General features: G+C 40.4%; 1 protein-coding gene across 3 annotated transcripts in view; it reads right to left on the bottom strand.

Moving 5' to 3' along the window:
- Positions 1 to 1,855: 1,855 nt before the first annotated feature.
- Positions 1,856 to 17,398, bottom strand: part of DYRK2 (dual-specificity tyrosine-(Y)-phosphorylation regulated kinase 2) — a 17,387-nt gene continuing 1,844 nt past the window's right edge. Inside the window, exons 1-2 of one of the 3 annotated variants that reach the window (XM_011929266.1) lie at positions 15,704 to 15,893; positions 1,856 to 9,885 (exon numbers count right to left, since the gene is read on the bottom strand). In XM_011929266.1, the coding sequence (XP_011784656.1) occupies positions 8,278 to 9,885; positions 15,704 to 15,829 (1,734 nt within the window). In that variant the 5' untranslated portion in view covers positions 15,830 to 15,893 and the 3' untranslated portion in view covers positions 1,856 to 8,277. Of the gene's footprint in view, positions 9,886 to 14,688; positions 14,885 to 15,703; positions 15,894 to 17,398 lie in introns of those variants that run through there. The other 2 variants (XM_011929268.1, XM_011929267.1) reach the window with 2 other exon arrangements.

The raw sequence follows: 17,398 nt of genomic DNA, 5'->3' as shown, positions 1-17,398 counted from the left end.
GAGCAACGCAACGCAAATGAGCTGCACTTATTCTGAATTTCATCTTTCAATGTTCTAGACTTGTTTAATATTTTCTGTCTAATCTTGTCTTCCTAATTAAACATAATGTCCTCAGAGGCAGGGATTGATCTCCTCCTTCTCCTCCTCTTTCACGTCTTTTATAATTTTTTGTTTTGTTTTGGTAAACTCAAATATGCCAAATCCATATATACCACCTTACAGAGTAAAAGTTTAACTTCTATGAAAGACAGGGAAGAAGAAAGGGAGGGAGGGGGAGAGGGAGTTTGCCTTGCTTGCTCTTGAGCTCCTTCCTCCTTCAGAACACCACATTCTGCCACTAGGCCAGAGCGGCCTTTGCTGACCTCCTAGTCTGTTATTTTCTCACCAATCTAGTTGCCTCCCTCCCTTCTTTCCTTCATTCATTTTAGTCTTAATATAAAAACTTAATATGTAAAATCCCCCCACCCCATTTTTACAATCTTTTTAAAATTTAAAATTTCCTGAAATGAATTTGAATTAATAAACAAGATTTTACTCAAAGGCTCCAAATCTTCAGCAAAAGATAGTATACCAGTGCTTCATACTTTGTAACCAAAGGCAACCTTTTCTTTTCTTAAACAAATAAGATACTGTGATTCCTTTTGATGCAATGTAGCAAACTAGACACAAATAGCAACAACTACTTTCCAGACACAAAGAGACATCACTGTTAATTCTACCTTAATGCAGATGGGCCTGGACTTACGAAAGGGCTACTTCCTGATAAACCCATCACAAACTCAAAAAATTTTAAGTCGACCTATTGTAAATCAGAGAGCATCTGTTTTTCTGTATCCTAATGAGCCCATTTTCTTTAAATGTCCATCCCCACCCTGTGGGCCAGTCTGCCATCTCTTGCAAACACTTTCAGCTGGACTTCCTTCATCTACTCTTACCCTTCTCAGTACTTTCCTACAAAGCAGCCAGGAAGAGCCAATCTGCTCATGGCATTTCCTCCTTAAAAATCTCTTGGTGGCTGCCTTGCTTATAGGGTAAGGACCAAAATCCTCAATAGCACCTACCTTGGCATGTTCCAGTTCCCAACTACCTCACCAGCTTCGTTTCACACCAAGTTCTCTCATTCTCTGGGCTCTGGCCACATAGCCCTGACTTCAATTGGTCACCTTATTTCCTCTAGCTACTGGGTCTCTTATTCATGCTCTTTGTTCCTCAGCTCAAAAGCTATTTGTTTCCTAGGGAAGCCATCTTTGATCCATACAACATAACAATGCACACACACTCAGCACAACATGCTTTTTCTTCACAGCACTTATTACTTTGCAACTATGTATTTGTTCATATAATTATCCATATAATGTTTGCCTTTCCAACCAGTCTAAAAACTCCCTTAAAAAGGCACCGTGTGTTTTGTTCAGCATTATATATCCCTAGTGCCTATAAGATTCTGGGCTATAGGAGGCTTATTTAATACATATTTGACAAATGCCATCTGCATTTTTTATATATATATTTAAAGCTACCCTAGCCAAAATTCTGATAAACTGAATTTTATGGAGAAGGGAAATTAAGTAGGGTATTCCTCTTCAGATAAAAAGATGACAAATTAGCCCAAATTTACTCATACATTTATTTGCAGCAGGTCTACATAAATTGCTTATAATTAGTTACATTTCTCCCAAAACAATTGAAAACAATTCAATGAGATTTACTTAAATGATTTGGGGCTTTTCATGGGCTTTTGCTTTGCAAATAGCATGCTTCATTTTTACAAATGAAGAAAGAGCCTTAATATATAAAACTCCTCAAACTTAGGAGGGGAGATAAATTGGGATAAAAAGCAAGGAAAGACACAATATTTTAGTTTGTAAAATTGGTTTATTTACAAATTGGTATTTTAAAATTGTATTTGAAATTTTTATTTTTATATATTTCCCTGGCAGGCATTCTATATTTTCTTAAATATGGAGGCAAAGTATAGGAAACCTGAGTAAATTTAAGAGATTTACCTGCTGCTACAGTCAGTAAAATTTAACTTTTAATCCCTGAGAAACAATAAAGTGTCAAAAATAGTATTTTCATACTTTCAAATGTAAAAAAAAAATTTAGCAACACAGAAAATAAAGAAGCTACTATAATTAGCCTCTCCACAAGTAACAATGAGAAGTCACTCTCTTACAAATTAACTGAGGGTGTGTGCACATGCATTAAGTTATGAGGTGCACTTAAGAAGACTACGATGCTCTAGTCCTCAACTTTTTAGTTTGTCCCATTTGAAAAATATTCCTGGAAACTGGTATGTAACTTAAATAATAGAAATATCCATTGCTAGCTCAACTTCCCCCGCTCTCTAAACTTTTGTGTGTTATGTATGGTTATGGATTTTCCCTTACTGTACAAGATCAAAATTATCTGATTACAACCTAAGCCTCAAACTGCAATGTTTCTGTAAAGTCACTTTGGAGCAAGTCACTTCAGTTTCCTCAAATATCAAATGAGGATAATTATAGCTCACAGGGATGTATAAGGGATAAACTGATGTTCACGCAACACCATGAAAGCTCCAAGGAGCTTTCTATGTAAGGGGTAATGCTCTCTGGAACATGTGATACAATCACAATATATTCCTGCTGCTCCTTATTATAGATGACTTAATACTCCTAAAATGTCAGCTTTCTTCAGAAGGGTAATAACTCATTAGTTTCCTCATTAAGCTTCCTTGAGACACATGGGAAAGGCAATTATGCCCCCACCCCATATACATATGAAATGTACCACAGATATTAAGGATGTGACCATAGCAAAACAGTAAGTCAAAGTCAAACCAAGTAAGGAAACAAACCAAAGACTTTGCAGTAAGATGTCTTCTCATGTATGTGCAACACACTGGCAGTCATTTTTCATTTTGGACAGTGTTAAGTATTACTAATGACAAGTGTTTATTTGCCTAATAACCCAAAGGAAATGAAGTGTACTTCAAACTAAAGAAAAAAAGGAAAGTCACAAATACCTTCCTCAAATCCCTCTTAATGCTCTTTTCAAAAGAGAAAGTAGTCAAATCAATTTCCCCTTCTAACAGACCGATGCCAATGTCAGCTAGGGACATTTTCTAGAGCTAGTTTGAAGGCAACTTTGAAGTTCCAAGAATATTTCTTTGTGTAGCTGTTGATTCCAAAAGGGATAGGATTGTAGAGACTCAAACAGAATAGCACACTGATCAATTTTAAAAAGAGCTTTTGAAAGATGTGCTAAAAGGAAAGGGAATGAGTAGGAATTATAATCTCCTGAGTCAGTCAGTCAGTCAGTCAGATCTGGACAAGAAATTTTAAATTTACATTGCCACTTTAGCACCAATTTTCAATTTTGTACACAATGCACATCTCTTAACACTTACATTTCTAAATATATTGGATTTTGGGATTAGTTTGCTGGTTGGATTTTTTGCACTGGGTGTGAACTTTAAAAAGCAAGATTAGCAGTAACGAAAATCTATGGCCCAGGCTGTGACGAGACAATTGGGAACTCTTACAGCATTCCCTTGTTTAAGTATATCCCGGTATTGATGCAGGAAGCCACACTAAGTTAATTCCTTGGCTGTTGGTAACAGAAGGAAAATAAATAAAAATGTGAGGTAGTTCTTTCCACAAGAGGGAAATATTTGACTACACAATATCCCTGCAATGTCCGACAAATTACTAGAGCATCTGCTTGCTGTCATCTGTAAGTAAACTCTTAGCTTGGTATTAACTGAACCTGACAAATCATGAGCTAGTTGCAGTTCCTAGGCCTTATTTTCTGAGCCAACCAAGGCAGGAGACACTACAACACAAAAAAAATATGAACCACAGAGACCACCAAGTACAAAAACTGCAAACTCATAAGCATTAAAAAACATTGGGTGGAGCTGGTTAGAACACATTAGAATAATTTACCAGCACTTGTGCACAGAAAAGAATGAAGACTAGTGGGGAATAATTGACAGGCTCTGCTCCCCCAGCTTAACTATCATCGTGAAGTTTAAAAGATATGAAGCTCTAGCATAATAACACAGCAGAGGCTATATATAAAAAAGTTAATATAAAAATCTTAAAGGTAAAGGAATAGAATATCCTAGGAAAAGCAAGAGCTACTTACTAAAACCTTTGTCTTTCCACTTGGAATCTGCATACTTATATTGAACTAATAAAGTACTGCTATGAACAAACTAGTAGAATGAATTATTTTAACTTCTCAAGACACTGATATAGAGCTATCCATTTTGCATTCTAAACCCTCTCCAGGCTAATTGACAAAGGATAATACCAGAAATAGATCAGGAGTTAAATTATAGTTAGAAAGGGGAGAAAAGTAAGGTAGGACATTAAAATTTTATTCTGAAATTATCTCTGGCCACAACAATAAAATTTAACAAATATTCACTAAACAGTCTTACTCCTGTCATCAGCTGTACAATACATACAGTATCATAGAACTGGCCACTAGGATTAAAATCCACTAGAACATATTTCATGTTAAGTGGCGACAGCAGCATCTCACAGAAATTTTTACATACATATATACACAGTCCACATTCAACCATTTTCACATATTTTCAGTACACACAGTTGCAGCATATTACAGTCACATGTCTAAGTTGTTGCTCGATAAAACCCCAAGCCACTGCCTAGACATAACTGTAGCAGTTGAGCTAATTACAATTAATTTTATATATGTCCATAGCAGAGAGATGTACAAGCCCCTAAGAAACAGAGTTCACAAATACTTTTTTTTAATGCTATTACAGCATTATGCTGGGCAATATTAAAACCTTTACTGAGACCAGATCAGTTTTTTTAAAAAGTCTTCTGCTTACCAGAAATATTTTTGATGAAAAAAATTACAAAAATGAATGCTCTCTTTAAAATAATTCACACTTTAGGATTCCAATATGGCCCAATGCTACTGATGCCTAAAGTGTTTTCTAACATTCTGATGGAGTCATATAACACGACCCCAAACCACCCATTAAGTTTAAAAGTGGCTTAAGTGCCTTGCACCCAAATTGTAAAAATCCCTGGCCATCCTTACTAGAGCCAGGCACATATAAAAGGAATGCACTTTGGTTCATACCAAATGCCCTGGGATTAATCACACTATAAAATTAAATGGTTTGAGGTAAAGTTTTACAAATACAGTTGATTTTTGTCTAGTGTTAGCATAACAACAACAAAAAAAAATGTAAAAATCAGTCTGATGTTAAGATACAACAAAGACCATCTTTAACCCCTTAAACATAGGAAGTCCCTGTGTAACACTACCTGATGGTTATCTTTTTTCAGTGCCTGAAGATGAGTCATGCCTTATGGTTTTTATTAAGGCCTGTAACTAGATATTTAAGACAGATGTATTTTTGCAGAGATGGGTTCCATCCTTACTGACTAGTATTCAAAGAGTTAAAGAGGCCAAAAAATGCATGCCCTACAATATGGCATTCAGAACAAAAGGCACATTGTTAACACTAAGGGCACAATTTCTCCTCTACTGTTAATCTACAATGTCTTGCACCACCGTTGTTCCACTGCTGGAGCAATATATTTAAGTGGTAATGAACACAGTGGCGGTGCAAGAAACAGAGCCAAATGAGACTGCCAAAGACAAGACAACACTGTGCTATTCCTAAAACTGAAAACAGTGCTGACATCCCTAGACAATGGTAACCTGTGAGACCAAAAACTGTTTCCAAGCCAACTCTTAATAGCCTATCAGAGCCCTTCATTAATTTGTTTTAAAATCACAAAGATGCAACATTTTTCTTTTTTTGACATGACAATCAAACTAGAATTTTATTAAAGCAGCTCTATCACTAAATGCTGAAATGTGGCAGCTCTTGTGAATAAAAAAATTTCACTGTATTTAGAAAAAAAAAGAAAGCCCCACAGTGCTGCACATTATAGTTTGGTATAAAAGTTTTCGGTTTCCATTGAGAAATAAAGATAGTCCCAAATTCATTGTTGGCATCTTAAGAACCAGTTTTGTGCGGTGGGGGAAAGACAAGCAGTATTAGTCCATTTATAAATTTTCACATGTATCATCATTTTATAGGGAAATTAATAACGGCAGACTCAGGTTTCTATATTTAAACGTAAATGTGAAGATAACTGGAAATGGAAGAGGAGCATTAGAAGAGGAAAACAGCATTATGTTTTTATTGATTTAATGTCCTAAAGAAGCTAACCATCATTAAGAGGCTGGTGGTCTTACAAAGCCACCAAACCAAGTCTTATACTTCTTATGCCTTTAAGCCAAAATCTAATACACAGATCCTTAAATTCTATACACCGTTGATTGGGAGTATTGTCATGTGAGCATTATTTAAAATGTAACTAACATATTATTGCACTTCCACAGATTACACAGAAATGTGTATAATATGCTGAGAATTTGACTAAGGGAAAAGAAGCTATAATTTCTAAACACAGAAGTACAAATTAATTTATCAGTGACACCTTAAATAGTAAAGCAAATATCTATCACTATTTTAATAAGCTAACCTTATTACTGGTTTTTTGGCAAATATCTGAAATATTTCCTGAGCATTTTTGTCCACCATCAACCAACGAAGCCTAAAGTGTTTTTTTCAAAACTTTTTTTTTTTTTTTTAAGATAAACTGTAGGATTATTACTAAAGAACTTAACCGGAAACTTTCTTGGCCTCACTGGGGACCATGCTTTTAAGTACTTGTAAGTCAATTTACAGGTAATACAATAATCTCTGTGCATATATAAGCTTACTTATCCTAATTTGTACAACCCAAAACCTATCATCCAAACAGGCAGAAATCTTTCTATATTAAATTGCACATACTAAAAAATTTGTTTCACGTGCCTTGAAATTCATATACATCATTGCTCATACATTAGTGATAAAATACTGAAATTTTCACTGTGAAAATAATTATTATTCAGAGAAGAAAATATTCTTTTACCAAACTCTCAGTTACTTTGCCAGATAAAGTGTCATTCCCACAAAAATAATCAGTGCAATCCAAAAGAAAGTAAAATAATATAGAGGAATGCTATCTCTGGGGTTCTTCTAATGATATGAAGAATAAGTCAAACCATTTAACTTGAGGTTGAACTTTTCCTCCTCTACACGTTGTTAACATTGGCCTTACTGAACCAGCCAAAGTGACTTCTGTTCGTCAAGAGGATTTTCAACCCTCTTTCTTTTTAAAGAAAAAGTTGATAGTTTCCCAGGCTAAGAGAACCTTACAGTGGCACCTGAAAAGTGTGAACTCACTCTAATCTGCTAAATCTTCTTTGGAACTATGGAAATCCCCACCTTAAGTAGCTAGGCTGCTATTCTTTTTTTAATTGGAATATGAAACAATGGTCATAATCACAGCTGAAATGTCTCTTTTCTGTATTAACAGTCTGGGATACACAGTTGAAGGAAGACGACAAACTAAATGCAAGCAACAGATGTGTGGTATTAAAAGAGGAACAGAGAGGAAAAATGCAGAGAAAAGGGAGGAATAGTTCATGGAATACAATTCTAAATTTAGGTGCAAAAGCAACTCTGTATAATATGAGGCTTCTTTACAAAACAGCTTGCCGATCATACTAGAAAATTTGGAGGAACACACACGTTTCCATTTCCATTTATCCACTAAAAGCTGCTTTGCCAGTTTTTAGAATGTCAGAATGCTAACTGGGCAGTTTAAACCTTGGGGATCTTATTTTTTATTTGTTTCAGCACTAGAGAAAAATCTCTAAGGTACAGTTTTTCTTAGGATATCACTTTCATTCTGACCGTTCTCCTCCCACTACCCCACCACCCAAATTTATGAAAAACGGAAGCAGGACATGCTACACCTGTGCACGGACCTGGAGCATGGAGGGAAAAGGAGGGCCTTAAGGGGCTGTCACCCTGGGGAGGATATAACATGAACCATAAAAACATAGTGAATGTCTTTGACACCAATCTGTAAATGGGTGGCAGTCATGAAGTAATCAATGGCCTGCCACTGATGTTATTATTCTGCCACACTAAATACAGTAAGGCTCATTGTACTTTTAGAACACAAAAAGTTTCTGAAAGTATAAAAACTTAAAGCATTGTCCTCATGTATTTTATAAAAACAAAATGAACAACTTTCTTACATTAAAATTAAGTGCTGAAAAGATACAAATGAGTAGAGTTATTGAGCAAATAAAAACAGGTCTGAGCTACTCCTTTTCAACCCAATAAGGCTCAGCAAAGTTGTATCTTTCAGATTACCAGCATCAGGGGACATGAGCTCAGCTAACGAGTTTTGGCAACACTGTCCTCTGCTGAATATTCCCGTTGGCATCTGTCATCTGCGCCAAATTAGTCCTCAGTTTGGAAGCTGAGCTGGAAGGTGGAGGTAACTTGGATATAGATGTGATAGCACCGGTGCTCTCAGTTATCCTTTTCACTGACGTTTTCTCCCCGGTGGGAGGCTTTGGCAATCGCCTCCTCAGCCAGGGGTGCCGCAAAGCCTGGCCTGGGGTCATGCGCACTGCAGGATCCCACTCTAAACACTGTTTTAAGAAGTCAAGGAAAAGGGGATCATCACACCCCTTCAGCGCATTCCCCCACTCTCTGCTCTCCGGTGGGCCCCTCAGTTTCCCCCTCCGGGAACGGCCTCCGTTGAGGACCACAGAGCCATCTGAGAGAGCCGTGACAGTGCAGTAACGGGGGTGACCCTTGGAGCTCACAAAATTTTTGGCTCGTTTGGACGCATCCAGCAGTTTCTGCGAGGGCATGCCCAACAGTTCAATCATACAGGCCAGCTGGTCCCCTTCATCCTCCCCAGGCAAGAGGGGGTAACCCGTCAGGAGCTCTGCTAAAATGCAGCCCAGGCTCCACATGTCAATGGGCATGCCATACCTGGCCCCAAGGATCACTTCTGGAGCCCGGTAAAAACGCGACTGGATGTACGTGTAGACACGCTGATGCTCGTAACAACTGGAGCCAAAATCAATCACTTTAATACCGCTTCTACCCTGCTGCTTTAACAAAATGTTCTCGGGCTTAAGGTCACAGTGAATTATTCTGTTTTTGTGCAAAGCATCCAAGCACTGCAGAATCGAGTGGGCAAACTTGCGAACCAAAGGCAGGCTGAAGCCCTGGAATTTATTCTTCTTGATGAGTTCATAGAGGTTCATGCTCAGCAGCTCAAACGTCATGCAGATGTGGTTGCGGAAGGTGAAATTCTCCAGCATATGGATGACATTCATGGTGTTATCCTTGTCCTGCTTCCGCAGGTGTTCCAGGATTCGGATCTCCTCTGCTGCTTGCCTGTGGAAGCGCTTCTCATTCCGCACCATCTTTAGGGCCACGTGCTGGTGGACTTTGTGATCGTAGGCCTTGACCACCTGCCCAAAGCTCCCCTTCCCAATGACCTTGAGGACCTCGTACCTGTAAGCCACGTGATCATGGGGCACCTGCACATATGATCCCTGGTCATCATCATAGCCACCATTGTTGGGCCCACCTGTCATGCCCTGGCGCTTCTTAGCATTTAGACCCAAGAAATATATTTCAGGGTAGCTGAAAATCTCATGGTGTTCAAAGGCTGTGAGTTTTTGCATGTATTGCTTCATTGCTTGTTCAGGTGTCATAGGGGTGGCTTTCACCTTCCCCATGCCTTCCATGGACTTCAGAGAGGTGGAGCTCCCCTGCCGTCTATGAATGCTGTCCAGCTGCCGCTCTGGCACCACTGGCAAGCCCGTTTTTCCCACTGTTGTAAGCCCATTTGGTTGTGTCGTGAGCACTGTCCGCTTGTTACTGTTATCCTCAAACAGCTGTTGAACCTGGATCTGTCCGTGAGGGTGGCTGCCGACATGCAGGTGATCATTCATTGTGTGCTTACTGCCGCCAATCTGGAATTCAGACAGGAAAGATAAATAGAAAAGAAGAAGTGTCTGTTCAAATGGGGTATAATTAACCCCCATCAACAACCACCCGCTCCACCCCACCTTTACAAAATCCCATTTGGATTGAGTAAAGGCCACAAAACATGTGATCCTGAAAAACGGACCTCATAAATGCCATGCCTAACAGACAAGATGGTTTGCTGTACATATTCAGGGTTCCCCACGGAGGCAGAGACCATAACTTTATCATTCTATATCTAACACTTAGTATAGGGCCTGGCACATCACAGAAGTTCCACTCAATCCACACTTGATATAAAAATGAAACAGGATACAGAAAAAACATGCACACATAAGACTCTATGTTGGCTCCTCCACCCCCAGATTACAGTACCTTTCATGTTTCATCTAGTAGTTTATTAACATGAGGACAGGGACCATGTCTGTCTTGTTCACTACTCTTTCCCTAATACCTAGAGCTCTATCCTGAAAACACTTCATCACCAGTACTTCCCCTTTCCTTGAAAATCTGATGAAACCTAAGTGCACACATGATCCAGTGACAAAAACAAAAACCCTGTGTTTTAGGCTTAAAAGATTCCCATGTAGATATGCACCACAATGTCTTATAAACCCTGAACCTATTTTTAAAAGTTTCCAGGCTTTACTAACTGTAATAACCATTTAAGGCATTCAGCCCAACAAACCAAGCAACGACCACACTGTTTGGCCTTCCTCCGGAGGGGTCAGGGGCTCAGCTCTCTGAAGATGTCCATTTCTATGAGCAGCTGGGATACTCAGGTTTCCAAACAGGAATCCAAAGCAGCAACCTCTTGTTTCAGGTACGCATGCCATCCCTGAGCATTCCTGTCTACCAATGGTGTGAGCCAAGGGGCCCCAGCCCTCTACTGACAATCTTCTTGGGATTTCCTTTAAGCATTATGACTGCTGAGAGGTAAGGGGTAGGAGAGGGGCAGCCAGGATCCTCTCCCAGTTAGAAATTCCTGCCTTGGACAACCCCAAGTCTTAAAGCAGCCTGGGAGGTGATTTTTGTATGAAATCTTACATCAACTTGTCATCGCAATCCACCTCATTCATTCAACCGGTGTTAACAGAAGGCTGGCTGCCAAAGTGACAGAGTCCCTGCCCTCCAGGAGCTTACAATTAACTAGATGAAGTCTGTTGCCATCAGTATTTTTTCTATTAGCTCCTTTTAAATCCTACTTTTAGGGATTTACATACTACTGAAAGAGCAGAAGGGCTGTGTATATGTAACACAGTAATTCAAAAAATGATTTGGGAACACCTGGATTATAAAATGAAATTCCAACTCCTTCTTACTAACAGACTAAGATGTTCACATTTTCTTTATTGGATACATAACACTTTATTGGATACATAATAGGCACAATGACTGTGTGGAGAGTGAGCTTCCTCTCTGCCCACTTCTAACTAAAACAAAACAGAAGACAACACTTGGGGCCTGTCAGACTGTGACTTCATATAGGCTCAGGGATATCATTTCTCAGACTTATAACTGAGCTTTTTTATTAAACTCATAGATGATACTCCATGCTAGCTAATCTTATATTCAGTAAGAGTAGCTAGAAAGGTTATTTTACCCTTGTTCTATGCCAAAAGCAGGGCAGTCCATAAAAATGAATCAGGCAAGTCTTGGGCGTATATACAAGAGGTACAGGCTTGTCCAACGCTTTTCTTCCCCAGCCTTGCTCTCTGCACCCTCTCCTGTCCACTGCGGTCTTTCAAACACTAGGGAATAAAGAGGCCTGAATCAAAATATCTCTCTCCTAAAGAACCATTATCTTCAGAGTGGAGTGGTGATATTTCAGAAGAAAAATCCACATTATCTGTATACATGCTGTATAAAAAGCATAAAGCTGCTTCATTAGGACAAAATTAACCTTGGGGCTTTAGAGATTTCTAAAAACACAGCAAAAAGCCTCCGAAATTTACTTTAAGCAATTTTTGTGTTTCGCATAATTTAATATATGCTCACAAATGTTTTAGTAACTAAAACTAACGAGACTGCCAAGAAACAACCATCCTCTGTATTTCCAAATGCCTTCTCTTGGTCTCCTTTGCAGCATCAACTACTGGTTCACCTAACCTTAGGTGGGTTCAAGAGCTCCCCAGGGTTCAAGCCTCGATTCTCTTGGCTTCTTACTCCCATAAGCCCCTGCAACTGATCCTGAACACAGCCAGGGCTTCAGCAACTGCCTATGGCGTGAGGTTTGCACATTTGTTCCTTGAGCTCAGACCTGCCAAGGTGCTATCTCCTGAGTGCAAAACACACATATCCAACTATCAATCAGCTCCCTCTCCCATAAGCAACTCAAACTTAACTCATTATTTTTCTACCAAACTGGTTTCCCGCTCCCATAATCCTCCATTTTTGATCAACAGAAGGCTTCCCCTCCATGTAGTCACTCAGGCTATCCACCTGCAAATGAATCCTCAGCACTGTGCACCTGGAAAACCTCTCAACACCTCCCTCACCCAAGATGCATCATTACTATCCCACGCCCTTTCCATCAACGCTGCCTCATCTCATTCTCCTGATGTCTTTCACTGGGACAACTAAGGCAGCATCGTAACATGCCCCCTTGCTTCTATGTCTAGAATTCCTCAAATCTCTTCTCCATAGTGCTTCTAGAGTTAACCATTTAAAAGTCTCAACCTGAGACCACTCTTGCTTTTAAGCCCAAGGCCCATGGCTGTAACCTATTTCCATAGCTAATGCAAGAACTTACCAGTAAGAACACAAGGCTCTAAAACGTAGAGGCTAAATGATCTGAGTCCTTCCATTCTCATCAACTACTGTCACTCTTCTCTCCAAGCGGAACAAAGCTAGATAGCCCAGGACCCAAAAAACACCACGCACTTTTACACTCCTCTGCTTTTAGTGAGGTCACGTTTCATAATGGTAGATTTTCAGTTAGACACACATTAAATGATCCAGCTCCACCATTTACTAAATGTGTGACCCAGGGCAATTTATTTCATCTCTGTTAACCTCAGTGCCCTTGTCTGCAAAAAGAAGGGAACAAAGTTACCTCATTGGGGTTATTAGGGGGATTAAATAAGGTAGTATGTGTAAAGTGCTTAGTAGTCAGTCAATGAGAGCATTATTATTCCCCTTTCCAGATGTTTCTTGGAATCTCCTTTCTCATACCTAGGTGATTCACCCTTCAATGCATGGTTCAACTCTCATCGCCTGTGTAAACCTTCCCTGACCTACTAAACAGCTACTTCTCTACTCGGAGAGTATTAACCTAACACTTCTCTTTACTGCAATTGTTTTAACATCAGATGTACTCATTTGGCTGTGAGCAATTCCAGAGCTGGGTCCCCTCTTATGTTTCTAAGTCCTCATTAACATAAACCCAGGCATATAGTAAGCTCTCAATAAGTATCTTTGGGATGGAAGAACACATGTCAATAGATCCTCCTTGTTATAACACTCTTGCCTCTCTTGGAGTTGTTCCTGAGAACTACATTGTGTACCTTCATAAGGAAACATGAAGTCAATGCCCAGGGAATTGAGAAATGTCCCTGGTGACCTAAGTCACAAGACGTTAGGCTTGCAGTGCATCAGTACAGACTTGGAGGCAAAGGACCTCCGAGCATAAAGTACCTGTAGCAGACACATCAATCACACCATGTATAAACACTTGTAGCAAACCCATCAACCAAACACCTAAAAGCAACACATGCAATCTTTTTTTTTTTTTTTTTTGAGGCGGAGTCTCGCTCTGTCGCCAGGACTGGAGTGCTGTGGCCCGATCTCAGCTCACTGCAAGCTCCACCTCCTGGGTTTACGCCATTCTCCTGCCTCAGCCTCCCGAGTAGCTGGGACTACAGGCGCCCGCCACCTCGCCCGGCTTGTTTTTGTATTTTTAGTGGAGACGGGGTTTCACCATGATAGTCAGGATGGTCTCGATCTCCTGACCTCGTGATCCGCCCGTCTCGGCCTCCCAAAGTGCTGGGATTACAGGCTTGAGCCACCGCACCCGGCCAACACATGCAATCTTAAAAGTTTCCCAGATGTTAGAGATTCATTTCAGAAGCTTTAGCAAAAGAAGACTTTGAATCTCAAATATTGCAGGGCTCTAAAATCACAATCAAGCTCGAAAGCACAATTAACTGACTTATAAAAAGTGGGGCAGAGAGCAGGGCTGGGGTGCTGAGGGACTACAAACGCCAGAACATTTCCAGAATACATGTCAAGACTACATCATAAACTTAAGGATATTAAAAACCTCTCCCTCCAGCTCAGCCTCTTGAAGTCTGAGATCATGGCTTATTCCGATATGTCAATGTATAGTACAGTGTGTGTCACATTTAAAAATACATACTGAGGACGGGTGCAGTGGCTCACACCCGTATCCCAGCACTTTGGGAGGCTGAGGCGGGTGGATCATTTGAGGTCAGGAGTTCATAACCAACCTGGCCAACATGGTGAAACCCCATCTCTACTAAAAACACAAAAATTAGCCAGGCATGGTGGCGGGCGCCTGTAATCCCACCTACTTGGGTGGCTAAGGCAAGAGAATCGCTGGAACCCTGGAGGCAGAGGTTGCAGGGAGCCGAGATGGAGCCACTGCACTCCAGCCTGGGCAATAGAGTGAGACTCCGTCTCAAAAAAACAAAACAAAACAAAAAACAAAAAATACATAATGAATGCAATTGTTAAAACAGCTACAACTTATGGGTTCAAATCGAGAGACCTGCAAAGGCTTCTCTGATCATGAAGTACTTTGGTATTAAATATTACATAAAAACAATAACCAGTTTGGTAGTTTTCATTTCTTCCAATAAGAAAATGGCAAAGAGCAGATATTTCACTGTGATAATAGTTTTGGGCGTTTAAAAACTTTTCTGAAGTCATCTCAGAAATGCTGTATAGTATTATGGTAATAGAATTGAGTCCAAAAAGACTGGAATTTTAGCTCCTCCTCAAATATTCTGACAGTCTGTGTGGCCCTAAGTAAAGTGTCTAGTTTTTCTTCAAAATACTGCCATTTTTTAAATGTGTATTTTAATTCGAATTATTTTATAAAACTGATAACTGGAGAGCGTTTTACACAGTAAAACAGTTATAAAAGTTACACATATTTTAATATTTTTGAATTTAAAATACTTCTATTAACAACTGCCAATTAATAACAGAAAAATAATAGGAAGTAACAGGCATACTTCTATCTCTCACACAAACAGAAATAAATAACTAACATGCAAAACAACTTATGCATGGAGATATAAAACAAGAGGGCAATGGACTAGATAAATTCCAAAGCTTATAATCTTTATAATCATATATTTTACCTGCCTACTATATCACCTGTAAGAGAAAATGTGGGCAAGCTCCTATGACAAGATCATTTTTATCTCCTTAATGCCCTCCCCACCCCCCATTCATTCTAGAAGTTCTTTCTAGGTGTAATTACTCTGGAAATAATAACTAAAAATTTATAAAAATCTGACAGACATATGAGAATATGGATCTACAAAGGTTCTTGCATTTACAATGAGGCTAGTACAATTTCCTAGAATTAGCAGTCTCCATCAGTATATTAAAACTAGATGCAGGAGGGTGTAGGCTTTCACTCTGGCCTTGATATGAACTGGCTGGGGAATCTTGGTGAAACCGGTTACCTTGTCTGAGTCTGTTTCCTCATCTATAAATTGAAAGAGTAGAACCAGATAAACTCTGTGGTCCTTTTAATCCTTCCTGTACTATGAAATCTGCGATGTTATAGAAATAAAATCAAAACTAAACCACCATCGAAACCCAAATTCACACCTTCAAAGTCAAGCATCTAATAATTAACAGCATACCGAAGTTTACACACACGTTAAAAACAAGTAAATCTGGCGCATGCCACAGCAAAATACAGGCCTCCATTATGAGGAGTACTGAGAAGCACATTCACATCCTTCCTTTTCTGGTGCACCACAGGCTCTCCCTCCAGTGGAGACTTGTCGTTTTATCTACTTTCATTACATGTATTTCAATGGCAAAGAGGCTTTGATCAAGCAAAGCCCATCCTTACAAAATTGGAATCCACATGCAAACCAAATAGCTCTTTTTCCAGCTCACACCATGTCATGTGATTACATCAACACATAGAAAAAAAAACTGGATATTACATTTTCCAAATTGTCAGATGATCCCAAACAAAAAAATCTAAACCCCTAAAATCAATGGCAGTTCCTTAACTAAAATATCACTGCAACAAGAACACTTAGCAGTAATATACAGCATCATCCATCCTACTACCATCCACAGTCCAACACAGATGAGTTAACTTCTGTGCAATGAATTCCCAGCCCCTGGGACCAGATATGTCAGGACAGAGAGACAGACAGAGGGAGGGGGAAGATAGTAACAGCAACAAAACATTTTCGTACGAAACTTGCACACATCTCTCCAGGTCTAACAGGTGCAACTACAGTCTAGACATCCCCTCACAGTTCTCTGACAAACAAGTTTCCCCATATGTCCCCAGAGCTACTCCGCTGTAGGCCGGGGGACGGCCTGTTTTTCAAGAACTCAACTTTCACTTGGCAAATAAAACCAATTCCTGGCAAGCATCCCTCACACAGAACCATCTTAGGCTGTTCCTGTGGGAAATCCAATTGGGAAAAAAAGACCTCCAAACCATCACCTCCTCCAAGTGCAGATCTCCTCCAGGCTGGCCACCACCATCCAAGGGTGATCCCTGGGAGCTGAGAAAAGGTACACGCTGAAGTCGAATCCAGCTTGCCAGTCTCCACAGCCACGAGCAACCAGTACCACACTGGCCTCTCCCCTCCCTCTGGGCCCTGAGAGACCACAGCACCTGTTAGGTGCTTTTTCCTTCCCACCTCCAAAGCAACGCTTGCCCTTTCCTTTTGAATAACGTCCAACTGCAGAATCCTACAGGGGTGGCTTGTTTTGACTGCTGCGGCGGCTCTTATTTTTGTTAATGTTAATTACAATTTCTGCTGTGCTCAAACCTGTAGCACTCATAAAACATGCTTACACACGCGGGGGACAATTGGCGATGCTCCCTGCTGGCTGGAGCCAGGCCTGGGAGGCTCTTTAGGGGATCGATTTTCCAGGCAGGCCGGTCTGGCTGTCCCCTAACACATATCTGTTTCTATAAATACCCACTACCCACGGGGAGGTGGGGGAAGGACAGAGATGTTTACCGGGTCAGGGAAAGGGAGCTCTGGGATGCAAGGACGAAAAATGAGGAAAGAAGGAAAGCAGCAAGGAGGAAGTTCCTAGGAAGAGGAGCTCATGGGTGGGCGGGCTCCGGAGGGGAAGTAAGGGGCCCACGCCACGAATCTTCCTTTGTGGCTGCAGCTTTGGGCTCGCCCAAGTTAACGAGGGCGGCGTCGAGGAGAGGCCACCGGCTCGGGGCGTGGGGCTTCTTGTATCTCGACCCCTCTTCTCCCGGCGTCAGAACCCTCCAAGTCCCGGTGCTTCTGCCTGGGGCCCCTCCCGCCCCCA

This window comes from Colobus angolensis, unplaced genomic scaffold (genome assembly GCF_000951035.1).
Source record: "Colobus angolensis palliatus isolate OR3802 unplaced genomic scaffold, Cang.pa_1.0 Scaffold80, whole genome shotgun sequence".
Classification (NCBI taxonomy): Eukaryota; Metazoa; Chordata; class Mammalia; order Primates; family Cercopithecidae; genus Colobus; species Colobus angolensis.
This window is presented reverse-complemented; position numbering and strand designations above follow the sequence as displayed.